The sequence below is a fragment of the Streptopelia decaocto genome (assembly GCF_964273445.1).
Source record: "Streptopelia decaocto genome assembly, chromosome: 5".
NCBI classification, from domain to species: Eukaryota; Metazoa; Chordata; class Aves; order Columbiformes; family Columbidae; genus Streptopelia; species Streptopelia decaocto.
In genome coordinates this window covers 11,408,824-11,435,283 of record NC_138659.1, presented here as the reverse complement: position 1 = coordinate 11,435,283, position 26,460 = coordinate 11,408,824, and the positions used below count along the sequence as shown (strand labels likewise).

Sequence of the window (26,460 nt, the reverse complement as noted above, 5' to 3'; positions counted from 1 at the left end):
TCCTGCTTTTTAAAAGCTCAATCTATTTTGTACTTCAAGTTCTACTCCTGCAATGGATCATATGGGCAAAATGACTGTGGATCCCTCCTCTCCCTCTGCTCCCTTTTCCTCTCAAGCCACTCAGAAATACAAAAAGGAAAAATTAAAATGTGTTTGTCATCCAGGCTGCTCCCAAGTCAGGAACACTCAGTGGGATGCAGTGGATTTTCCTGGGTCCCTGGAACCAGTTCTAACAGAGGCAGTTTTGCAATGCCACAGCCAAATAGCAGTTCCTTATAAATTCCACACCTGGATTTCAACCCTCACCTGAGTGAGAGCTTTCATCCCGGTTTCTGTGCCAACTTAGGGCTTTTTCCCAATCCATGAAGCAAAGGTGCAGCCCATTTCATTGCAGCGATTATAACCAGCTGCAAAGTCCAGCAAGCCCAACAATCTGCTTCTCTCAGCCAAGAAAAATCCACCTCAAGGTTGAACCCAGCATGAGAGCTGTATCCTGGGATTCGAACCATTAATCCACTGAGCTATCCTCTACGCAGAGTACAGCAACGCTGTAATTTTGCTTAATATGTCCAATAAAAAAATACTTAACACACATAAAGAGAGAATTTTAATCTCAGTTACTTTTTGAAAGAAATAAATCAAAGCTCTCTGCCCTGCTCAGACCCATAAACATGCTTTATTTTGCTCACAGTGAATTAAAGCCGAAAGGACTTCGCAGAATGCTGAACTAACCTTATGTTTTGTAAAATAACGGCATTTTCAAAATTAGACCTGATCACACTCACAATTCTGCTCACAAGCTTTCTAATCAAGTTGCTCTGGTCTTGAGGATAAAGTTGAACATATACTGTGTTTGCAGAAGCAGAAGTCATATTGTAAAAATTTGAAAAGGGAAAGATTTTTCCCCCTTGGAAAATAAGAGTACAGGAGCTTCTTCCTTTTGCTTGACAGAGTCACTCAGAAGTTCACAACACTGCTATTAAATTCTGTTCTGTCTCTGGGGTTCAACCTGCACAGCTGGATCTGTGCAGGAACATAACACACGTATGTGAAAATCCCGTCAGAGCAATGAAACTCCACAATCCTTTGTTTTCCCAGCACATCTCCAACATTTCAGGAACATTTAAAGTGTAAAATCTTATCACAGGTCTTTTTAGACACTTAATAAATTTGCTTTAGCACATGGGCTCAATTAATAAATGAAGGCAAAATAAGTGACAGGCCTGAAATCTCCTCTGTTATGAAAATAAACAGAGATCTTCCAAATTCTGTAAAGAGGATGGCTATTCGAATTCTTGGAATTAAGAAAGAAGGTGATATAGGGGAGACTTAAAGCATATTGACTCAACTTATCAAATATCTTACATTACAATAAAAAACAATTTAGGATTGGACTCCAAAAACTTCCATCAAACAACGAAACACTATTTATTTACTTATTTTTAAAGCAGAAATCTCCCACGATAAATTCTAGTTTGAAGTTCAGGTTCCCTATTTGGGTATATTTGCCTAAGCCATTACTCAGAGAAACAGACCAGGAATTATTGCACCCTTTTACTCATTTCAGGATCTCAAGAAGTGTCTTATTTTTGTCTGCTAACAAGCAGAAAAAAATTCTGTTCAACCAAAATTCTGTGTAGTCAGGACTGAGCTTAATTTCTGACGCTCAAGACTGCCCTAAAGGAAACTTTTCCCTTAACAATTATCCACAGAATAGGATTCTCTTTAAAGCCTAGAGTACATCTCTACAAGAAAAGCTCTGTTCATTTTGTATTGTGACATTATTCACTAAGCCAGCATGCATTAAACTTCTGATAGCCTGTGTAAATTCCATATGCACATCAGTGCCTATGGCATTTCACAAAAGGTCAGGGTTGTTTAATTAGCAAGATACTGAAGTGGTCTTTAAAATATTTTAAGACTTTTAAGTCCAAACTTTGATGTAAGAAATAATGATTTGCCTGCCCACACCTCAGTCTCTTATTTGGTCAGCAACTTATGTTGTTATTCATTTAAAATCGGTAACCTCTTTCTGAAACTATGTTTTTCTCGCTCTTATAAAACCAGGACCAAGCAGTGCCAAGCCTGTCTGGTCAGGCTGATGGCTTTACTGACAAACTTGCTCACTGATTCCAAAGGATCGAACGTAACAGATCTCTGAAAGGGCTCAGGAATTCATCTGTGCCGGAAGAGCGATGGGTCACAGGTAAGAAAGCCTCACCTTGGTGTAAGTTATCACAGTTTGAAGATTAAAAAAGAGAACCCCAATCAAGCTAAGGCAGCCCTCTCAGGGAAGGGAATTATCCACACAGCAGGTTTGTGCTGGCTCATCCCACATATTTTAGGCAGAAGAGGGAAGTGTTCAAATCAGAACTGTAGCAGTCCTGTGTACTGGGAAGTCACCAGAGAGGGATGGGCCTTTCTGCATATACTGAGCTCTTAAAAGCCAAAGTAAGACCATGCCAGATGCTCTGCACTAATGAAACACCGGTCCAGGTTGGCCAGAGAGGTGGTGGATGCCCCATCCCTGGAGACATCCCAGGCCAGGCTGGACGGGGCTCTGAGCAACCTGAGCTGGTGAAGATGTCCCTGCTCATGGCAGGGGTGGCACTGGGAGAGCTGGGAAGGTCCCTTCCCACCCAAACCATCCTATGATTCTACGAAAGTCACTTATAGGTTGGGGGAGCCATGGTGGGTACAGTTATCACACCGTAAGTTCACACTGCAGCTCAGTCAGCCAGACTACAGCTCACTCACTAATCATCCAAAATCGTCTCTGGCCTGTGCAGGGAGCAGGAATACTCCTGCTGTGTGCATGATACCTGCTCTGGACACAAGTAGTAGAGAAAGCATCTGAGCAGCAGTTAGTGCTGAACGCAGAGGAGAAGAGAGAGTTTTGGTTTGGGAGGCAAGTGTGGGACCACAGGGCAACAAGGTAGAGGATGTAAGATTTGGGGAGATGTAACAGAGCTGGTGAGAGAATACAGCAGCTGGCCCTGTGTAAAGTGAGGTGGTAAATCCATTCTCTTGCCCCTGGCCACCACACATATGGAACTAACACTGCCAGGATGGTCTCCAGCAAGTCAGAGAGATCAGCAACTATTTTCAAGGAGTGGAGTTTCAGGAGTGTTATCAGTAACTGACAGAAAAAGTCTGAGAAGGAGCCATTAGTAAGAACATCTTTTCATAGAAAAAAAAAAACACCACAGAAACTTCCCCGTTATTTCGTTAAAGGTTAAATAAAAGATGCTGAAGTTCCCGCAAGACCCTCAGTGGCGCCCGCGTACCTTACTGCCAATGATGGAGCGAACTTCATCGTCCGGCGAGGTGGGGGTCCCAGATATGTCTGGGTTGCTGTTGCTAAGGCTCCGCGAGCGGTTCAAGTTCAGGCTCGCTGGTCGGACGGCAGATCGAGCCATGGTGGCGTAATGCACCGATCCCCCCAAGCCACCAGGACCTGCAATGTCATCAAAGAACATCCCTATTAGAACATCGCCCAGAGCCTTGATCCCCGATGTTTACACCAGTCTGAGGCAGCAAATCCTTTGTACAGCTAGTAATGAAACCTTCCCTGTGCCTTCCCCTGCCTGATTCTCCCAGGCAAGCAGCAGGGAGAAAGGGATGGGATTAAAAAGCTATTTTATCCGTCAATCTGTGGGAAGCAGGAAGCTTTCTGTGGATTTAGGCAGCCAGTGTGAGGTATGTCTTTAATTAAAGGGCTATTTGCCAGACCTCAGACTCAAAAACCACTGAACTGGGCACAATTTTAAGTACACAACCTTCCCAACCCCTCCCAGAGGTTTTCTGCTCCATGCAAGAAGCAAGTGCTGTGCACAACAGCTCTTCCAAAGCCCAGTTTTCTGTGGCTGTCACTCACACCGCCTCCTCCACATACAGATACATCCCTTGTTCTCAGCAAGGGTGGAATTAATTTGCTTCCCTCCCATACCCAGACATTAGTTTTCAAGAATATCACACTACTCTACCAGCATATCAACTTTTGCTGGAACTGGATGAAAGTTCAAAACTACTAGTGAGGGAGACTGGGAAGCAGGAGAGGCCAGGAGTGTTCTATGTCTGTCTACTTGCCACTGAAAACAAAACTAAAAAACAAGTATTTTGCCATAATTTAACCTCACAGTTTTTCAGTAGTGATACTGTTATTTAAGATCATCAAACAGTTAAATCTCTGACATGGCTAACTGTAATTAAACTCATCTTGTAAATGGCTACAGTGGATTGTAGAAAAAGTTAATAATAGGGCTTGGCTGGGATCCAGCCATACAGTTGGAGCTCCAGAGCACCTGCCAGCAGGCAATTTCTGCCACTTTTAACAAACTGTGACTCGAAATAAAAGAGATACCTGGTGATGGTGAGTTGGGATAGGTATTTGGTAGGCGAAAAACATAATAAATATAGGAAGCGAGAAGGCTGTTTCTGCCGTGCTGGTCCTGGTTTCCATCCAAGTTCTTGTGAAGCCGGTTTATGATGGATGCCATCGCTTCGAAAGATGCTTGACCCAGGTTAACTGAAAGTGATAAGTGAGGAGGTTTAAACTGTAGACATACCCATGAGCAAATCCTAAATGTGCATTTTGTTCACCTTCTAAAATATACATAGTGAAGCTTGTCAAGAGTATAGGAAGCATTTCTCATGAAAACTGAACCTGGGGTTTGAACTGGGCCTAATAAACAGCTTGACAGGAGGACAGGTGTTGAGGTGATAAGCTTCAATTTTATTAATAACAAATTTAATCAACTTAGGCCTGATTTCTGGAATCAGACCAACTTTGGTCATCAACTGCAATGGTAATGAGATCAAGTCCTTGTTTAATTGATGGATAATATCCTTTGGATATTTATCACACTTTTCTCAGTTAATTATTTCCTCCATTTAAGCCTTAGCCAAAACATAAGCTGCATCAAAAAGAACAATTGGAAAAAAAACCTGTTCCAAAAATGACCACAGAAATCTACACGTGGACCAAGGCAGATATTTCGAACAAATAAGGGATGAAGCAGACAGCTGCTGGAGACTGTAAATCGTAGTTTTGTAAAAAACTAGACACTAATGTCCTCAATGGTCCATACAGACAAACTAAACCAATACAGAACATTTGAAAAGTGAAACAGCTTAAAAATGTAAAATAAAAAAAGATAACCTTTCCAAAATAAACAACTGCTGTATTTAAAGCAGCATGTCCAAACTCAAGTTTCCTAAAAAGCTCTCAATTGCCATTTTAAATACCAAGGAACTAATCCTGACTTCCACCTGAGATTTTTTATACTGCCAGAGCACAACCCATAACAGGGTGCTAAAGGAATGATGATTCATACTGACAGTATCAGACCCACAATAGCTGGAAGAACACACAGCATCTGTATCCTCTTATCTGACCTACCTTCATGATTTTCCAAGGTGACTAGTAAGGTTGAAGTTCTTAGTTTCTGAATATCAGCGTGGTGACACCTTAATAGGCTCCGGCACTAAGAAAATGCTGCACCCAGCTCATGAAAGCCAGACCTCTTTCTGGTGTCTCAACTTGGACATCAAATTACTAGCCATTCTTGGAAACCTCTGTATTAGATATTACTCTGTGTATATCACCACCAATCTCGATGCCAGCATGTTTTATTTTGAAGATACAAGGGTATATTAGTGGCACAAAAATAAAGCATAAAACTGGACTTTTTATTTTATACATAAATATGATAAAATTGGAAGTGTCAAACTTTCAGCTATGTAATTCTCTATAAAACTTAAAAAGAATACCTATTTGGCCTGCAATGACAGGAGGTCTTACTACCAGGAGAATCAGTTTGTCAAGCAGGAGATGAAGAAATCGCACTACCGGCTCCAGTTGAGAGGAATTTAAAGCTGAAATGCTGCTCTTCAGTTCATTTTCCAAGTTGTTTTCCATAATTCTCATATCTCCTATTCGCACAGGGAACATGTGCTCATCCAGAGCATGGACAAGTGCAAAGAACTTGTCGAGGTAAGGGTCCTACATACAAGCAAAAAAAACCTATAATCAGCAAGAAGTTCCAAAAGTAACTCTGCTTTCTATGGATTTGCCCCTCATGGATTCTCTCCCTCATTCTTCTGCCTGACCATTTAATCTCAAAAAATCAGCAGAAACTCAACATCTTGGAGAGCTCTGCCCACATGTCTAATTCAACTAAAATCAGCCAATGTCCAGAGGTTGTCAGCACAAAAATAGAGGACCCACAGACTGTTAGTAAAACAGACCAAAACGTACTAAAATTATGTTACTATTTACAACACAAATAGAATACACAAAAAACCCCACCAAATGACATACTGGGAATTAATAAAACTAAAGTTGAAATGATTAGTCAAAATGACTGCCATCTTTCTTTCCAAATCAAAGAAAGATGGAAAATACATGGTGAAACAAAAGAGGCACAGAGGAAAAGAAAAAACAAGAAAACATCATATGCTTGGACTGTACATTAGATCTGTTGTATTAAAAACAACAGTCTGAGGTCTGAAAACGCTGTTGGCCATTCACTCCCTGTGAATAAAGGCCAAACTGCTCACATCTTTAAGCAGAATTTCTCAAATATACTCACAGCAGAATGTGGAATAACAGGTCTGCTTGCTCAGAACTGAAAATAAGATTGTAATTTCACTACAAGTAATTACTATACTCTTCACAGTATCAACTTTGACAGTGTTTCAACTGTCAAAAGACTATCAAACTCTTTTTATTTCAATGACTGCTCTTAACATTTACCTGAGTGTGGAGGGATGATACAGCGACAACTTCTACGTTGAAAACCCCTTTGTGGTTATCCACCCACTTCATCCCAGGGAGCGGAACCTGTAGGTTAACAGAAAGATGAGCTGAGGATGTGCCAGAAACCAGAGCTAAGGCATTTCTAATTACAAGTGCCATTTCTTTTGATTTTATTGTCAGATCACACACATGTGCCCACACACAAACACACACACACCTGTCTAAAATTAACAATAGTTAAGAAATAACCTATGAGTTAAAAATACACATGCACACACACACATGCATTCTTTCACTTTTTAACAGAAGTATTCTCCTGCATGAAGAACAACTCACCTCTGGAGACAGCACTGAATAAGCCTGTGGTGGTTTTTCCAGTGAAACAGGGAGGCAGAACTGACCGGTCTTTAACCGTCCATTTTGAAGCATTGGTATCCACTTTAAGGAGAAGGAATTAACAAAAGAAAAAACAAAAACATATTTTTCTAAGGCTTTTTTGAACTTTGCAAGCTTGACTGTCAAATTCTGCAATGGTGTATGAGCTGACAGCAATGCTGAAAAAATTGCAAACAACTGGATTACGAATATACCTGGTGCTGAAACACAAAGACTGAAAGCCACTCACAGTGTATCCAACTGGAGTCTCCAGGGGAGTGTTTTGTTTCTGCTGGCAGCTGACATGGTAGAAGGTGAAAAGCAGGTGGTGGTGATCAGTTAAAGTGGCTGGAAGCTTAATCTTGATTTCCTCATGAAAATCAGGCGATCTGTGCAGAGACCAGACGCTCAGCTGAATCACCAATACAAACCATGTGCTTTACTATCTCATGCTCAACTCTAATTCCTTGGAGTTAATGTATCTGGGGGGAAGGAAGTTTATGGACTATCCCAGGGGTTAAAGCTTCATTTTCTGAATTTCATTTTCGCTGCTCCCCATGAGCAATAAACTCTTGTCTCAAGGTGGAGACCACCACAACCCCCAGCCTGCAGGACAGGATTCTCTGCTGGGATACCTCTCGCTGGAAGAGTTACAAGGACTATCAACACCTCAAGGCCAGATTCAGCAATCCTTACCTCAACAAAATTATTTTCAAGACCAAGTAATTCCAGTTTCTAATTAAAGCCTAAATGGCTCCATCAAAATCACAACGTACATGCTAACATGAGTTTATAATGTAGATCTTCATGCCTACTAACTTGAAGCTTGCACTTAACAGCATCTGCTGAACTGGGCTACGTGCTCATGATCATAGTCCCTGATAAAATACTCTTGATTTGTACCAGATCAAACAAAGACTCCACCTCCTAGTTATCACAAAACTCTACAGTATCAGCTACCACTGCAGTTGTTGAGGGTGCTATGTAGATAGTCACCGTTAAATAATTTTACATCAGTAAAACTTCCTTTGGGTGGGATCACACTACCCATACAGGGCAACATCTTTCACAAGCTGCCATGTATTTTACCTGTTGTGATATACCACAGCTGTGTACGCTTCTTTGGAAAATTCAGGACAGCTTGATTTGCCAAAGATGACCTGCCACAAAGAAAAAAAACAACAACACAGAAATCTTGTAAGACTGTGCCAAGAATTTTTTTCATAATCCTGCAGAGACATTTACAGTTTCATTCACAAGTCTCTGAAGCTGTGTACAGTTACATCTGCTTGTTACATGCCCCTTCACTTACATGCAATGTTTTACTCGGTCACTGAAGAGTTCACAGTTTTAATAATCCCAGTTACACATGCACACAGACCTGGCTGAAGAAATGATGACTGTAACCAATCCTACACAGATCTTCACCCAGTGCTGGTCACTTCTGGCTCTAATGTAAGTATAAGTATCACCTTTCATTTTTTTGGCATGGAAGCAAAGATGCTGTTCCAAACACAAGGGTGTCCACTGCAAACATTTCAGATTAAAAATACTAGCTACTACACTGTTGCTCTACGAACTCTACACAAATCTACTCTTTGTTCTGAAATATTGCCATTTTATATTCCCCTGAACTTGCTATTTTGAAATATATTTCAGTGAGGTTTTCTTTAACACAGGGATTTTACGACTGCAACGTGTACTCTGCCTTGTGGCATGTAGCATTCACATGGAGCACAGAGTCCCCCCCTCACCGGCATCGCGTTGCTGGTGTCCTCTCCATACATGAACTGGACCTTTACAGTGATGTTCCTGGCAGATCCTTGGCGGTTGGCGAAGTTAAGACTCTGAGGGTAGACGTAAAGAAGATTCCTGCAAGAGACAAAGGCATCAAGTGCGAGAATGAGAGGGTTTAATCTTTATTAATCTGTTATTTAAACCTCCATGGAAACGATCTGAGTCAAAGTGAATGGTTTGACGTTTTCTGTTGGCCACATGGTCTTCTATCCAAGAAAAGCGCACAAGCATTTTCAGAATGACTCCTTATTTTAGACATCAAAAATTGTATTTTTTAAACTGCCATAGTATTTTGAAATAGTTCCTGCTTATAAGGGTGCTTGGAAAATATATCTAAAAATTTTATAGTGATTGTACAATCTAAGAAGTTCAAGTGGTAAGAAAACATACGAATAGAAAAGCACTGAGAAATGTTTATTTGCTTAACACAAAGTGTTGGTTTCTGTTCAATAACTTCCTTGTGACCTGTCCTTGTTTCTTTTTCTTTCTTCATTTTTAATCTCTTACATCAGGATGACTTCAGGTTACACCTCTTCTCTGAAAACAGATTTAACTAAACGGGAATCTGCAGCTTCAACAGATGACATGCAATCTTCGCAATGACCCAGGTCATGGTGTCTCCAGTTTCACACTTGAACACCACACTTTGGGAAGGATGAGAATCAACTAAAACTCACAGTAGAGACACAAGAATAGCTGGGAGCTTTGGCCAACAGCGGGGATGGCCAGACCAAGCCAGGAGTGTTTAGTTTTGAGGGAACAGCTGGGGCCATGGCTAATGTCAACACTCCCAGGTATCTAAAGAACAGCTGCAAAGATCAAAGTGATTAAATCACGATCACATCCACAGAGAATATGACAGGGCATACTGGGCTGAAACTGCAGCACTGGAGATTTAGGTGAGGTATGAGGGAAAATGTTCTGACTGTAAGGCTAGCTGAGCAGTAGAATAAACTGCCCAGTGAGGACGTGAAATCTCCATTTTCCGCTATTTTTTGAGGATAGGTGAGGCAGACACCTGTCCGGATCAGTTTATAGACAACCTCAACCTTTGCCAGGGGCACGGGGGCACACATTTTGGAGGCCTCTTCCAGGTCCATTTCTCCAACTCTATGATTACTTTAAACACAACAGTGATAGCAAGTGATAGGACAAGAGGAAACGGCCTCAAGTTGCACCAGGGGAGGTTTAGATTGGACATCAGGAAAAAATTCTTCCTGGAAAGGGCTGTCGGGCATTGGAACAGGCTGCCCAGGGCAGTGGTGGAGTCACCATCCCTGGAGGGGCTTAAAAGGTGTTTAGACGAGGTTCTTAGGGACATGATTTAGTGCTAGAGTTAGGGTATGGTTGGACTCGATGATCCCGAGGATCTCTTCCAACTGAAATTATTCTACTCTATTCAATTCTAAGATGCAAAATTCGGCAATATTTTCCATCCGCTTAGCACTGCTGAGTCCCTGCCAACAAAGCCCAAGTTGCATTCACTAACATTAGCAAAACTGTCCACTACAAGCCTGCGCTTGTCTTTTAAGCAAGTAATTTATACCACAGAAAGTCCCTTGCATGTCCCTACAAAACCAAAAAAGTCAACAACCTCTGAAACGTTCCACTCAACATATGCAATTATTCAAAGGAAATATACCTTCTTTTGCCTCCAAATAAGTAAAAGTGTGTGAATTATTAAACATCTTTAAAAAGACCACCTGTAAATCCCCTCTCCATCTCCCACACCACCCTGCCCACCAGACCAGCATCATTACCCTTTGGACATCCCGGCTCCTACGGCTCCAATAAGAAGGACCAAGAGCAATGCTCACCAGGGGCTCCTCAGCAGCCCGACGGTAGGTGAGAAGTTCACATTTCTGCCTTCCATCTGCTCGGGATAAAAGACTGACGTATTGCATTTACCCAAATACTGAAGCAACCAATTCCATAACAAGCCCTGGCTTGCAAGTCAAGAGGAAAAAGAGGCTTCCTTCCCCTCTGTCCCCCTTCGGGAACTATTCAGTGAATCTAAATACAATTTGTAAGTAGTTTCCAACTGTTCCTTGTCCCAGAGAGACAAGATACAACAGATGGGCACGGAAAACTGCAGTGAGGAGCACAGCAGGACAACATTTTAAGTGTAATAAAGCAGCCACTATGGAGTGCTGGCAACAGTAGACTGAAAACAAAAAGATTCTTTTTTTTTTTTGATTGTCATGAGAACGGCGATTTGGTTGCTCAGTGAAGGTACCTGGTGCGTTTTTAGATGCCGTGGATGTTCGAAGCACCTGCACTGGGCCAGCAGTGGGTCACTCTCCTGAAGGACCAGCTGGGAAGAAGAAGGTCGGCTGCCCTAGACTGTCAGAAGTTGCACTTTATGTCAACATTTCGGCAAATTAATCCCATCCGAGAACTTGATTCTGATGGCAATTCCATTCACTCCCCGATATCCACGGGTTTTCCCAACCTCAAAGACACGAGCTAATGCTGGTCCTGAGGAATTCTCTAAGAGCCCCTGAAAAAAAAGGTCCCTCCTCCAGGTTGGTACCTATAGGCAGCAGCCCAGCTGTACAGCTCCAGAAAGCTATACGGGGCAGCACTACGAAGCCAGGCTCTTTTTCACCCTGCCAGACAGAGGAATATCCTTTGCTGGCATGTGGGAATTTCTTCCCTTTCAAGTCCTTCATGCTGAATTAAGTTTTTGAATCTCATCCCCACTGGTCGCTTTGCCTACTCAAGGTTCTCTTACTATCTCAGAGGGGGCCTGTGCCGTTTTTGTGACTCTACTAAATTACTTTGTTCTGGCATGAATACATTTGCTCCTCGATGTTCTTTTTAAAATGAAAATGGATATGAAAATTTACTCTAAAATGTACATTGCTCATAAAATTTTTATTAAGTATTATTAGTGCTTAAGAGAAGGATTTAATGTATTTGTGAAGCCAGGCTACAGGATCCCTATATTAAAGGCAGTCTTACGCTTAGGACTGATTTATGCTGAATAGCAGAGATTAATCTAGACTGAGCTTGTGGTTCTCGTACTGCCTCTGCTGCTGGGAGCAAAGGAGACATTTCACGAGGTGGATGCCACTCTAGAAAGAGGGTGCTAGAGCCCTACAAACAGATGTTAGAGCTGATGTTATATGTCGGGCTTGGCATTAGTAACAACCAGCACCAACCCCGATATCCTGCATTTCATTAGGAAGAAGCTCACGTTCGTTAGGGGAGTTCAGATGCACAGATCCCACTGTAAGACAGCCGAGAGTTGAATGCTTGCTCCTGTGCAGGCAGCTTCTCTCCACAGGATTCCTATATCATCCTTTTGTTGAGAATTTAAATAAAGAGAGGGGAGGAAATTCCCCTGTTTGCACATCAGAATGTGATCTCAAACAAAAAATCCAATTTTACCTTACCCTACATAGGTATAAGTTGCAGATATTCCTGCCTGCTGTAAGCACAGTTACAGGAGCCACAGACACTCACAGATGAAAAACAATAGGAAAATTATAAATTTCTTAAAGGAACCAGTGTCCCTGTTTTACAGCTGCCCTGGGAGGCTTCTCTGTTTCTTCTCTGTTACCCTCTTTCCTTTGACGCATTACATCTCAAGTTCTTATTATTTGTGTGTACGAAAACCTAGGCTAAATAGACTTTGTAAGACATCAGAGATGTAGCCACTGTCCTCAGAAAAAAAGTGAAACAACTTCTGTGCAAAGTGATGGCAGAAGCTGCCTCATTGAGATGATGGACATCGAAGCCGCTGGGCTTTTAAAGACAAAGCAAAGTGGCACAGCACTGAATGTAGCCTCCAGAAATCAAGAAAAAACAGTCCCTGGCCTTTGTTGTAAAAAGTGGTGGGAAACATGAGGAGAGAGCAACTTTCTGGTGGGCCAAATATTGTGAGGAGGTCTCATGTCACAGTGGTCAGTTCTCTACAGAAGAGAAAAAGGGTGGAGAAGGGATTGATCACGAAAATAACACTGCAACACCAACAACCATGCTGGGCATACACTGATTAAACCAAAGGACCGCTAGTCCTTATGCTTTCAGCGGCTACTTCTTGATGATACTATTTACAGATTGCTATCAACAAAAGTTTCAGCCAGAAGCTCTAAATCCAAGGACTTGCGTCTGGTGCATTTATTACAATGCTATGCAAAACATACGCAAAGCTTATGCTATTATCTCAAACAGATCTCAAAAGTACTTTTAGCTTCATAAAGTGAATGGCTAAAGTTCAAAGGCTTCCCAAGCCATGGAATCAATGGCACCAGGCACTCCGCGAAATATTTATATAATGTGATTGCAGCCATTTTGCAAAACCCTTTATAAAGGTATTAAAACCTTAAGAGCTGATCCTAACTCCTAGAGGGAATGTCTAACTCTTTCCCTTTTCGGTAAAACCCAGAGACCTTTTTCTTTGCTTTACTTCCACTATAAAAATCATTTAAAGCCCATTTAATAAGGGTCACCCAGCTGCACAAAAGATCTTCAGGATCGTGTTTGTTATATATAACACATCTTTTCTTGCCTGTGCTAAGAGCTCCCAGAGGCTGGATTCCCCCTTAGGGTTTCTACAGCTTCTGAATCCAATGGTTTAATCACACCAGAAGGTTCTTCTCCCCTTTGCTTGCCTGTGTCCTGCTTTGCTGACATACTCTGTGACTGCTGTGATATCTAAGGGTGTTTTTTTATAGCGAGCTTATCACTTATTGGCACTAATATGGAAACGTGCTTGGCAGCTACTTGTGCTTGTTTAATATTTGACATCAGAGCATTTTGACTGCCTTTTGTCTCTGGAAAAGTGTCTTTTGGTAGTGTCATGTGTGAGCAGCACCCTGGCACAGGAACGGGAGGCACAGAGTGAGATGCAGCATCTTCTCCAGCTGTAGAAACCTGGTTCAATGTCTGATCTCCACTTGCTTCGTCACTGCTATTTCTTGAGTAACTTTCTGTGTTTTTCTGAAGACTAAGCTAAGAATAAAGGTTTTTTGGGGGTGAAGGGGTTAGGAAAGTTTCAAAACTATTTAAAACGAAACTGAGAAAGACTTCTTCTGACTGTGAGTAATAGCTAAACCAGAAAGTGATTCATTTGAAACCCTGTAAAACCAAAGCCACTCAAGTACTTTGAAGTGGACTGTATAAAGTATATATACATATATAAATATATAAAAATATATATAAATATATGTAAATATATATTTATTTATTTATTAAAATTTTACAAGCAGTTCTTCCAGGTTTTGCAGCTCAAAATCCCTGTGTCAGATGCCAGAGGCTGGACTTTGTTCCCTATTACAGAGCAGTGTCAGGCCTAGATAAAAACCATACCTGGACTTCATCTACATAAGTGACAACCCAATGAGAAAATACAAATCCTTCAAAATCACATGCTTATCTTACCTTTTAAACACTGGAGGTGTTTAAATAGGACTTAAGTGGATGGAAGTGTTTAAATAGGATTATCAGGTGTTATGTATCTCGGTCTACCATTCAAAGCAAAAACTATCAAACTTTTCAGAGTTCAAGTATTAAGAACCCTAAGAACTTCCCACAAAGGTACAATATAAGAGCAGTCCAGACCCTGCACATGCTTTTTTCTTCCTCCTCATTTGAACAGCTTTTTACACATTTCCATTGATATCATCAAATGAGAAAATGCTGCAGGAATGACATTTCAATGCAAACCCTTCAGGCTGATTCCTGTCCCATGAATAACCCTAACTGTTTGAACACTTTTTTTTAAGCATATTTTTAGAAGGGTTGAGTAAATACTGATTCGATTAGTTTCTTTAGAAACTAATCTGAAAAAAATATACAGATTTTAATAACGCATGATAGGCTTCCACTGAAGAGCTTCTCAGAGACTAGAACCGCATGGACATCCCTTGTGAAAGAATCAACCTTGTCAAAGCTGGATCTCTGGAATAAAGCCCTAAGCCATGCAAATCAGATAACTAATCATACTGCTGTGAAATATTCTCCACCAATTATCTAAAATACTTTCACATTACTTAATTATAGGTAGGGAGGTTACCTGCACAGTATCAAGCCTCCATCACACAGGAAGTTCATCATATAACAACTTCATTTTAAAAATAATTTTTCTATTGATGCTTCATATCATATGTGCATATGTACATGAACAACAAAAGGTCCAGACCAGAAGAAGAATTATTAAACAGAAAAGAATTAAACAAAATCCTGAAAACGCTGCAAAGTACAGACTATATTACGCATAGACTGATTTCTTGGATTGCTATAAGTGATTCCAGAAAGAAAAATACCTTTCATTCATACCGCAGTGCTACTCAAAAAACATACATGCTTCCATGCAGAGACCCACTGCAGAATAGGACATTTATTTCAGAGTACCTGCAGACTTGCTTTATGTAGTGTGAATCTTAAACAGTAAAGAGAATGGTAAGGTGAGAAATGTAAGCGAGATATTATTTATCTCATCCACCTCTGGAAAGCAGCTCTTAAAGAATACGTTTTATATGGTGCAAACCTTATAAAACCCTGCACAAACTTTAACATAGTAGAATCACATCCAGGCAATCTCTGGACCTAATTCCCTCTTTCTCACTTAATCTGAACTAGATGACAAGTAAATCCACTGCAGCACAATGAGTTACATCAGAAAATGGTACAAAATGAGAATCAAGCGGTGTGAATCATCTGGGAATTTTCTGCCCTTCCATAGCTTACCAAGCAGCTGCACAACCTGAAACACAGCATCCAGCACTCTTCAAGTACGCTAAACCCTTCTATACTTCCGAGGCAGTAAAAGGAATCATACAACACAAACAAGAAGCAATTTAGGTCCTTATCAGGATTATGACCCAAAACTAACCTATTAAAAAGCATTGTGTGAAAAACTCTAAGTCATCAATAACTTTTTATAACAGAAAGTCTGGCAGATGGAAAAGTTCAGAACCAGTTTAATCAGCACCATGCCCGTCTCTCAGTTTTATCTTCCCAGATATCAACCTACATTCAAGAGGGGTTACATTCGTTCAAATACACACAGTTTAATGATCAACTCGTTGGTCTGCCTCTTCTAAAATGAAGAGGAGTATAAATAGATCAAATTCTTCAAGTCAGAACAGCCACACAGCAAAAACTGTTAGTAGGAAAACTCTCTGCATCCTGAACAAAGAGTATAAGGAGCAGAAAACATGAAAATCATTCTAGTCCTTCTGTTCATTGCCCCACTTGCTCTTTCAGCCAGAGCTGAGAAGGATTATTCCTCCTTAGATTCTGCTGCTTCTCCCGAGACAAAGTCGAGATTTGCCATGTTAGATGATGTACGAATCTTGGCCAACGGACTCCTCCAGCTTGGGCATGGTCTTAAAGACTTTGTCCACAAGACAAAGGGGCAGATGAACGACATCTTTCAAAAACTTTACATTTTTGATAGGTCCTTTTATGAGCTCTCACTGCAAACCAGTGAAATCAAAGAAGAAGAAGAACAGCTCAAACAAACTACAGCCAGACTGCAAATCAACAACGAAGAGATGAAGAATCTCTCGCAGGAGATGAATTTGAAGATTGAAGACCTCATACAAAACAAAATCCAGCTGCAAGAGCAAGTATGGGGACTGGAAGACAAAGTCACAAAACTGGCCATTATCCATCCTTCAGTGCAAGAAACAGAAGAAATTTCTTCACTCAAAGTAAGTAGAGTTGTGAAAGCCCCTGACACACAAAGCCAAAGTAAACTGTAATGCTGTTATTGGTAGTTAAGTAATAGAAGCTCATGTTTTCCCTGCATCTTCACTGTAATACTACTGTATATGTTGAGCAATAACTCACTGCAATAATCATAAAAGAATTAATGTCTTAATCTAACATACTGCTTATTTTGTGGTAAAATTTCCCAGTAAAATCAGTGACAAAATCATGAAATTATAAGGCTCTATCTTTTCAAGTATTTGTTTGCAAATTAGCTTTAAGAAACACTGTAATAATAATGATTAAAAAACTGCCATCAGGGAAGTGATGTGATTACCAGGCCCATAGATTTGTATGTTACCAGCTCATTACAAATCAACGCCCTAGGAACTGTCTTAGACCTTAAAAGAGGGACATCCATAGGATCCACATGACCTCCAGGACCAAAGAACCTCGCAATTGTTAATAGATTTTATGTCCATACATGTATTTCAGTGGGTAGAAAGTTTCCTATGGAAAAAGAAGGATTAACTGTATTTTGCAGAAGCATAAGGTTAAGCAATTCGTGTGAGAAAATACTGGATATTCGTTTCAATACAGAAAGATGAATCCAGATGTCCCAAATCCCAAGTTAATAACCTAAATGCGGGGAATCATTCCCTTTTTCGACTGGTGGCATATATTTAGTTTGAATCAAGGGTCAGCTTCACAGAATGCAATTGTTCTGGACATGCAAATGGAAGGAAAATAACAACAGCAAAAGGTTGTGAAGGTCTTTCACTGCTTCTAACCACATCTCCCCTTCCTCCCTGCCCTCAGGCTTTCGTGGAGCAGCAGGACAACCACATCAAGCAACTTCTCAAAATCGTGGAGGACCAGCATGTGCAACTTGACAGACAGCACGATCAAATAATGGAGCTGGAGGACAAGGTACAGGAACCATCTCTATTGCTCTTTTCAAAATTTGTCATCTCTCCTAACACTGAAGGAGCCAATGGCCCGTTCATTTGGGTCAGCCATCCCTCTTGTTCACAGTTTGGGGGTGCAGAGGCGGGTATAAACAATTTTGACCGCAAATATGTACATTTTAGGTGAGAGACTGCTATGTTGCCAGGCAGAGGGCTATGGCCAGGGCACACGCTGACCAAGAACAGAGCTTTGAAACACTATCAACACCAGGCTGCTGTATTTTCTGGCTGCTAACTTTTTTTCTCTTATTATCTACCATATTGTTGTCCTTCCATTGGTCTTCTAAGTATCATTACATTCTACCTCTTTCTTCTTTTCTGATATTCGCTCCAATAGGGAACCACATTCTGCAGTTCAACATGTGTCACTGTAACACTGAGCGCAACTGACATGCTCATATTTAATTTATTCCTAAGGGAAGGCTATAAAAGGAAAATGCATTTCACTGAAGGAATTGGTGGTTTTGTGCTCTTTAGATGTTGGTATTATTTATCTAAGTGATGCCACCCGAGGAAATGAGTTAAATCTGTTTGCCCATTAAGGTGAGGACGGGTCATTTACTCACCTCATTAATCCTGCCCTGTTTGAGCAGTGGCACAGCCGACATTCATGCACCTGAAACCCACCAGTGTGGTTCTAAAGTTATTTTTACATTGTAAATTGGGTATTCTAAAGGATTACATTCACAAGAAAAAATATTCTCTGTATGACATTGTTCAGCTTGCTGTATGAATCTCATCACTTCAGAGATTTCAGAGCCTTGGGAAATTAACAATCTGTAATTACGGTTCTTTTAGCTGAACCACATAGAGCTGCAGGAACTCGCAGAGAACTCCTTCACGGGGGAACAAACGGAACCAGAGGCCGTTCCCTCCTCTGTGCGCAACGCCACGGTTGTGACACACAAAACTGAAGGTGAGACCTTCTCTCCTAGACATGACTACACAAAACATGGCATTCGCAGTGTTCTTTGTGACAGCTTTGTGTTTAACGGTCAAAGACTAAAAGCAAAAAACGCTTATTGTATATGCAGCACTGTGGGAAGGAGCTGGAATTCCTGCTTTGCAAAAAAATGCCATCATCTACTTAGACCCATGATACATGTACTTGTCTCTGGGGTGATATACAGGAGAACATCCAACAATCCTGTCCTCAACCTCCAGCCTCCATTCACCCCTGTAAACAAACACGTGCTGTGACCATCCTTTTACCAACACTTCTGGCATCGCCGATGCCAGTCCTGGAGAGTATGAACAGAGAACTAATTTACTTCATGCTGGACAATTCTAAGATTTTGAAGAATTTTCTTGAACGTTGAGAGGCCTTTTTGACCTGCAGCAATGGGAACAGTATTTATTAGGAACTTCACAAGGGCTTCACAAGGGCTTCACAAGTCCATTTGCCAGAGTCCAGTCTCAGGCCTTAAAAACTTTCAGAAATTATCTAAATTGAAACCGTGCCAAACTTAAAAAAATATAGGCAGTCCAACTGACGTACAACTTGGCAGCTGCGCTACCAAGTCTAAAGCAGTCTGTCCATTTCCTAACATTTATTGTAAAATAAAATTACCAAAAAGATTGTTCTAGTTTTTGCTTTGGCTCTATCCCAAGTTACAAAGCTGGGTTAAAACTTAACCCATCCAAAGCAGGATTTGTAAGGGTCTGCTGTTTGCTTTCCCAGGTGCTGCTCCTGACTGCACTGCTCTTTATAACAGCGGCATGCGGCTCAGTGGCATTTACACTATTAAGCCAAACGGCTCGGAAGCTTTCGATGTCTACTGTGAAATGAAATTCGGTAAGACACCGTGCTAGCAACAGTCTAATTTTCACCTAAGTAGCTCCTATAAGCTGAAAAACTCATCCCAAAGCGCACAAAATCTTACCATGATTTATGCATCCTCTTGACTTATTGGTCTGTCTGTATTCTGAACTCAGGTTTCCCATATCCTAAAGTCTCCTAACTCATTACTCACCTCTTGTTTACACTGAGGAAAGAACTTTCAATCATGTGACAGAAATTATGTATATTAAAAAAAAAAACAAGCCTCTTTAGCTATAGATAATGAAAATGGCAATTATAAATGCCATTTTATTGCAACCATTAATAGGTTTTCCAAATAAAAGCAAACATTAAATAGTAAATACCTTAGTAAAATTTTGTTTCATTAACAAGGGTTATTGCTTGAGACTTAAATATACCTAACCCAAAGAAGGGAGTCCTGTATCATGGTTGGGTGAGTCTGTAGCTACGTATGGATCATATAGACCCAGAGTTGTCATGGACCAGAATGCCCAAGCTCTACCTTTGTAAGAAACCCATTTGTCTGATCCTTTATGCCACTACCCAGAGATCCCACATCGTTTGGCCACTTCACCATTCCCTGTGTTTTTCACCCTGCACTGCAGCATCCTGCGGTGCTGCCCTGCGCATGTCCTGCCTCATGACCCTCACAGTCCCTTTGCCAAATGGCTGGTGCAGCCGTGGCAGGGCCGTGTCACTTGTTTGGATGTGTAAACACAGCGGCATAGGGCTGCCCTGTGCAAAAAGCTCCTTTGCTTACATTTGTTGAAAGGAGGGTGTCATGACCTGGTCAGGAGAAAGACCGTCCTGCAGCCCTGGTGTGGACATGGCCTTCAACGCTTCACATCTTCTGTGGAGTTGCGCTCCCAGCAGTCAAGCGCTATCAGCAGAGAGAATCTGACAATCTGATCAAATGCCCAGAACATTTCATATCCCTTTTTTATCATTTTTTCTACATTTGTGTTTCTCAGCCCTCATAAACTAACAAAACCCAGTTAAGGCAGCTTAACAAAATGAGTCCAGTAAGCCAAGTTGCTGTGATGTGGCAGAGGACACTCAAACAGCCCCACCTTCTGTTCAGCTGGGCCCACTTAAATTTCTTTCATGAAGATTTAGGCTAACTCATTCTACCTCAAAATTATGGCACCCAAGAGTACATTCATGGATGGTTAATAAGGCCAAGGCCATGACAATCTGGGCATCTGTCCTCTGTATGTATATCTCTCTCTCTCTGTATATATATACATGTACACTCAGGTCTGCTGCAAAATGAAGAATAAGTGGGATTCATATGGAGCCACGTTCAGTGCAAACTCATTTTCTTCACTGTGAATTTGCAGACAGGCAGCCACAGCAGTGCAATCTGTAGGTCAGCACCTGATGGTCTCAGTTAGTTCCCATCTTCTCTCTAACGAGCTGAACACTTAACCCAGGCTTGTGACTTATTTCCCCTTCGCATTCACAGGCAGTTCCTGGACTGTAATCCAGAACAGGGTGGATGGATCACTAGATTTCAACCAAACCTGGGACGCCTATGCCAATGGTTTTGGTGACCTCAATGGTAAAAACGCCTTTTTTGTGTGTCTTTTCTTTGTATCAGTTGATTTGAGAAGCTGAATCTTCTTACTGAAAGGTGTTCACATGAGAGCAGAGAAAACCTGCGAACAGATCTGACAGTGCTTACCAGAAGACATAACTCAGCAAAATTTTCAAAGAGACATGTGCAAATACAGTTTTAGAAACTTTTGCTGAATCAAGGCCAGAATGCTTTAAATGCTATTTTAGGTACTGAGCTTTTACTATTTATAAAAGCACCACGCAAAGCCTTTAAAATATACACAAATGCAAAACCTCACCAAGTTGCTGTCACTACTTTCTCTCAAAATTTCTGCAATCCCCACCTATTTTTCCAAGCACGAGAGCCCCCCCAGGCTGCATGTGCCCCCTGCACAAACACCTCTGGCTTCCCTGCACGAGGCAAATCCCCTCCATGGCTGGACAGGCTGAGGAAACACCCACGTTCCCCTGTTAATCATCAACTCCAAAGAACCTGTAGCACCAAGAGCTGCCCAATAGCTTCCCCATCCAGAATATCTTTCCTATACTTCTTGTGCAATGAGATGACTCTACTTCTGTTTAGAAAATACTTTGACTTTCTAGGCATAGCAGTGATGAAAACCTCACCAATGTATGCAGCAATATTGACTTACTTCCACCTCTTCTACATAAAGAGCTGCTATATCTCAGCCCTTCCTGAATTTTGGGACAGTAGCTCATGACTGAAGTTGACTTTCACCTATATAGTTTGATCATATTGAATGCTACAGCTGTGTCTTAATTCATCTCCAATTCCCATATACTACACCAACGTGAATCCACATCTTTCCCAAATCAGAAAGATTTTGCAGAGGATGGCATTGCTCTCAGCTACATCCTACTCACTTCTGTGCTACATATTCTAAGGTGATAAAATACAACAGGCTTCTTACCTGTAAGCTGTGGGAGTATTTTACTCAACCATCTTTTCTATTGCTTTAAATGCCACCTGCATGCACGGCACCCGCATTCAGCTATACTATTTCCACATGTGGCAATTACACATTGTGCACTGACACCAGCAGCACTGATAATAAGCTACTTAATGAATATAATTTATGAAACAATTAAACTACTTATCAAGAATTCCAGGAAAAGAAAAATCCTCAAGTTAAATTCACTTTGTACACAAGGGTATCGAAACCTCAGCTGAGTTCTGCAGCTCTTTCCTTAAAACATGTAACAATTGCAATTAGGTTTTATGTATGTCATTTGCTTCATTTGTCACACAGTTCCAATTATGCATGTTTTAAATGTCTTGAGCTCCCTCTCAAAGTTTCACAAGAGGTGGGAAAGTTAAGAGAGAAGCTCCAGTTCATTTATATCTCTTGCTTTTATTGATCACCAGTGTGCAATTAAGAAGAGGTAAACAAAAAGAATGTAGCAGGAGACCTCTGAAAAGATCAGCAGTCCCCAAGACTCATATTATTGATTTAATTAAAGCAATGAATAAACCCTTCTAAATACTATATTTTCACACATACTACCCGCAGCTTATCTGTAAAAACAAATTCAACAGCAGCATGAGCGATATAGGGTTTCAGGGAAAGTTTATCACATAACCCCTTCCCCACCAAACTCTCTGCCTGGTGATTTCTGTCCCCTAATCCTCACCTCTGACACCTCTTGATACTGATACTGTGCGGCTTATTTGAACATGTATTTTCAAAGATTGATACTTCAAAGGCGAGTGAGCTACCTGAGGTATGGGTTAGATATCTGAAAAACATGGTTAAGTGTGCTTATGCCCAGTTTCATGTTAAAAACATCTATTTCCTATGACTTTGCAGAGGAATTCTGGCTGGGCCTGAATAAGACCTATTCCATCACTAAACAAGGGGACTATATCTTACGGATTGAGCTGCAGGACTGGAAGGATAATAAACGTTTCATCGAGTACGCATTCAGCTTGGGAGGCCTGGAAACAAACTACACCCTCCAGCTTTCCCGGATCTCCGGGAGCATCCCGAACGCGCTGCCGGAGCAGACGGAACTGCGCTTCTCCACTGCAGACCGGGACCTGGACACAATAAACGACTTCAACTGTCCAGAAAACTACTTGGGTATGCCGGGTGTATTAACACAGGGGCTTCTTTGTTACATGAAGGATGGCAGGATACGTCGGAGGGTACTTACTGATATAAGCCTGGTGTTAGGTACAGAGAAGAGGGGGTAGGAGCATCTTTCTCTTTGCAGGAAAGGGCAGAAGATGTTTTTTGTTGGCAGATAACGGGGTCCTACAACGAGGCATCATCTTTCTATTTTATAGATAGGTAAAACTAAAGCACAGTGTGGCTGTGTAAATGACCAACATCAGAAACTGAACTAGCAGTGTAGGTTGAAATAAAAGGCCAGGATGAGATTCTGAGCTATGAAGGAAAGGACAGTTCTTTCTCTAATGCCCGCTCCAGCGTGGCAGGTCGGACTGTTTAACCTCTCCTTGCAAAAAAAGAGAAGACAAACTGACTCTTTAACTCCATTTTGACTACAAACCAAAAGTGAGTTTCCATTCGAAAGCAGATTCTAGCTGTTTGTTAAGTATACATGCTGTAATCGCTCTCAAAAGAGCAAGATGGGAAGCTGAAGACATATTTCTACTCACAGATAATTTGGTTAAAGGATTCCTGATTCTCTGATTTTATGAAGCTTTTATGTTTTGCCAGCTTATAGCAAAAAGCAAACAACAGAAAAAGTAATTAATGATTAAACCACAGGCTACAGAATTGCCCTCTGCACACCTGCTTCATGCAACGAAAGCTTTGTACATCATTCTAGGCTTGAAAATTGCTAATGTCTCAAACAAAACTGAGAGTGTTACTCAGCTCCAGTGACCATAAAGCAGGCCAATTACTTCCAAAGTGCTAAACTTTCAGTTCCAGCACAGAGTCACTGCCAGTCCTTTGCAAGCAGAACTGGGCTTACAATTTAAGCTTATGCTTAAGGACACCAGACAATAAAAAAGAAAATTTGTTTACTAAAGGCTCTTCAGCCTTCTACACATGCAGAGATATAACTACTTGTACCTGCAAAAAATATCAGCAAATCAGAAAGTCAGTTGTGGAGGGTCACAGACAGCACAGAAGTGTGGAGCCAACTTCTTAAGTGTCCCAATTCAGTGGCTGCATTTGCGTCTGCAGTTTTCTATGCACCACTTCTTCTATGTGAAGCAGCCAATAACAGTGAGCACAACTTCTGTCTAGTGGCCCTCAGCCTGCAAGTGTAAGTGGGTACATGTACGAGCACCATTTCATTTGGGTATACCGGCTACTTGTCACTTTTGATGGGATTGATCTGAAGAAGATTTATGTTGCAAATGGGAGCTGTCTACCCAGAAACAGCACAGTATGTCGGGGTACAACTGACAGTCACTGATTTTACAATATTTTTCCTCAGGAGGGTGGTGGCACAGTGAATGTGAGGAAACAAATCTTAATGGAAAATATGTCACGCCGAGGTCAAAAGGAAGACTAGACAGAAGAAAAGGTTTATACTGGAAGCCTAAGAAAGGAAGATATTACTTGCTCAAGTCAACCAAAATGATGATACACCCAACAGATCTGAAAAGTTTTGACTGGATCACTCAACCTGATGGATTTTAATTCAGAACATGTACACTGAACATCACTACATCAAATAAGTTCATGTGATGTTTAATAACAGATGCATGTTTAAATCCATACGCTGTATGGTGTATTCTCCAACACATAAACCCTGAGGCATTTGCGATGGTCTCAGAGTATGTTTGGTGAGTATTCTCATTCACCATAGCCCAAAGCCCAATGTGCTGTAACTTATGTGGAGCTTTTACCTCCCCAGGATGAAACTCTAATGCCCAGGAACCAGTTGCACGTTAACGCACTAGACAGCACTGCTTGGGGAAATGGGTTTTCAGGCTGTTCCATTTGTTTCTGGGTTGTACAGCAGGGACCACAGAAAGTGTTTCGGTAAACAAAGGGCTGATAAAATGCTACAGAAGACATTTAAGCATTAATCTACAGGGGAAAAAAAAAAAAAAGAAATTTTGTTTTGTAAAGTAACTGATTTGATATTTGGTTCATGGTACTGTTGTGGAATGTTTCTCAGAACAAAGGAAAGATGGGTAATTCCCCCCTTCACGGTTTTGTGTATTACCAGACAGATTTTCAGCAGTGCAACTCAGGATGATCTTTGCTGAATCCCTGTACTTGCGCAGCTATAGATGTGTACAGGCATGTCAAGTAAGCCACAGCACAGACCTGATCTTTTAGACATCATGCTTTGAAGAATAACTTAAGAACTATACCTTCTTACTGAAAGTTAAGAGCTAAGCGTCAAAGCTTACTGAAATACATGAAAGATCTTTTCTTCTCATTTGAAATAGATTCAGAGCCATCCCTTTGCGACCTTTTAGTACACCTAAGAAATTAAATGAAAGACCAAGTGAGTAGCTGACAAAACAACTTTCAAACAGAGAACAGTTGCCTGGGAGAGGTAACTCCAGTGGAGTCAATGGTACCAACCAACAAATCCTATAGGCACAACTGCCCTGATCGCGTTTGTCCAGTGTTGATCCCACTCCCGAAAACACATTCACATGTGTTCAACTTCAGCTGCAGAATGCTGTAATGCAGACAGACTACAGACATGCTGCCCCCAATTCTGCAGTTAAATTGAGTCATATTGACTTGTATATTTTACCTGATCCTTGTACAGTACGGATTTTTTATCTCAATGTTTGCGACCATATAGAAAATGGTTTTAAGTTGTAATTTGCCAGAGTGAAGCAGCTGTGAACAGAATGTGCTAATTACAGAGAAACTGCAAAAGCACTTTTACTCCTCATGGATTTAACACAAAGAAGAGATCACACAGTGCTGCTTATTTGCACTGGTGTATTGTAATGTTTAATTACCTGTCCAACCCCTTATAAATAAATAAATAAATAAATATTGTAATGTTTAATTACCCGTCCAACCCCAAATAAATAAATAAATAAATAAAACGAACTTTGGAAAAAAGACATGAGATACGGAACCTGGTTTATATTTATCAAACTTTTATAACAAGATGTAACTGATCTGGTAAGTTTATGAAATCACTCAACAGAAGAAGACAATTCCACTCAGAGGTGTAATGTATTCAAAGATCCTGTGAAAAAGCTTTATATTAATAGTGATACATAATGAAAATAAATCTGGGCTTAGTTACTGAAAGGCTACTGTTTTCCAAGATACTTGAGAAAAAATTCTAATCTTTCAGACCTTTGGAAGATTTTTTTCAAGCACTGTGAACAAAGAAATCCAAACAGAAATATGAGCAAAGGGATTCCACATTTTCTTCATTTTTATCCCCCACTTTAAAGAAAAAAAGTAAGTCACTGGAAGTGTCAGAAAGTAACAGAAACAGCAACAGAATGATGACACGGACAAAGAAAATAACCTATATAAAAGTGAAAATAATTCAACTAAATTTCACTGTGAATTTTAGGAAATGGAGAAACTTCTCTCCTGTTCACGGCCCAG

The 26,460-nt window shown here is 40.9% G+C and overlaps 2 protein-coding genes across 10 annotated transcripts in view; one reads left to right on the top strand and one right to left on the bottom strand.

The window, feature by feature from the left end:
* DOCK7 (dedicator of cytokinesis 7) overlaps positions 1-26,460 on the bottom strand; it is a 103,823-nt gene that overhangs the window by 37,269 nt on the left and 40,094 nt on the right. For all 9 annotated transcript variants that reach the window (XM_082053183.1, XM_082053184.1, XM_082053185.1 and 6 more), the window contains exons 15-22: positions 8,890-9,007; positions 8,225-8,295; positions 7,386-7,524; positions 7,097-7,198; positions 6,758-6,844; positions 5,773-6,004; positions 4,364-4,528; positions 3,288-3,457 (exon numbers count right to left, since the gene is read on the bottom strand). In XM_082053183.1, coding sequence (XP_081909309.1) covers positions 3,288-3,457; positions 4,364-4,528; positions 5,773-6,004; positions 6,758-6,844; positions 7,097-7,198; positions 7,386-7,524; positions 8,225-8,295; positions 8,890-9,007 — 1,084 coding nt within the window. The remainder of the gene's footprint in view (positions 1-3,287; positions 3,458-4,363; positions 4,529-5,772; positions 6,005-6,757; positions 6,845-7,096; positions 7,199-7,385; positions 7,525-8,224; positions 8,296-8,889; positions 9,008-26,460) is intronic.
* Positions 16,099-24,558, top strand: ANGPTL3 (angiopoietin like 3; the record flags this gene model as incomplete). The annotated part of the gene is made up of 7 exons (XM_082054885.1): positions 16,099-16,596; positions 17,414-17,524; positions 18,361-18,478; positions 19,244-19,357; positions 20,829-20,924; positions 22,750-23,022; positions 24,353-24,558. 7 exons carry the CDS (start codon positions 16,099-16,101, stop codon positions 24,556-24,558), a joined length of 1,416 nt encoding a protein of 471 aa, XP_081911011.1.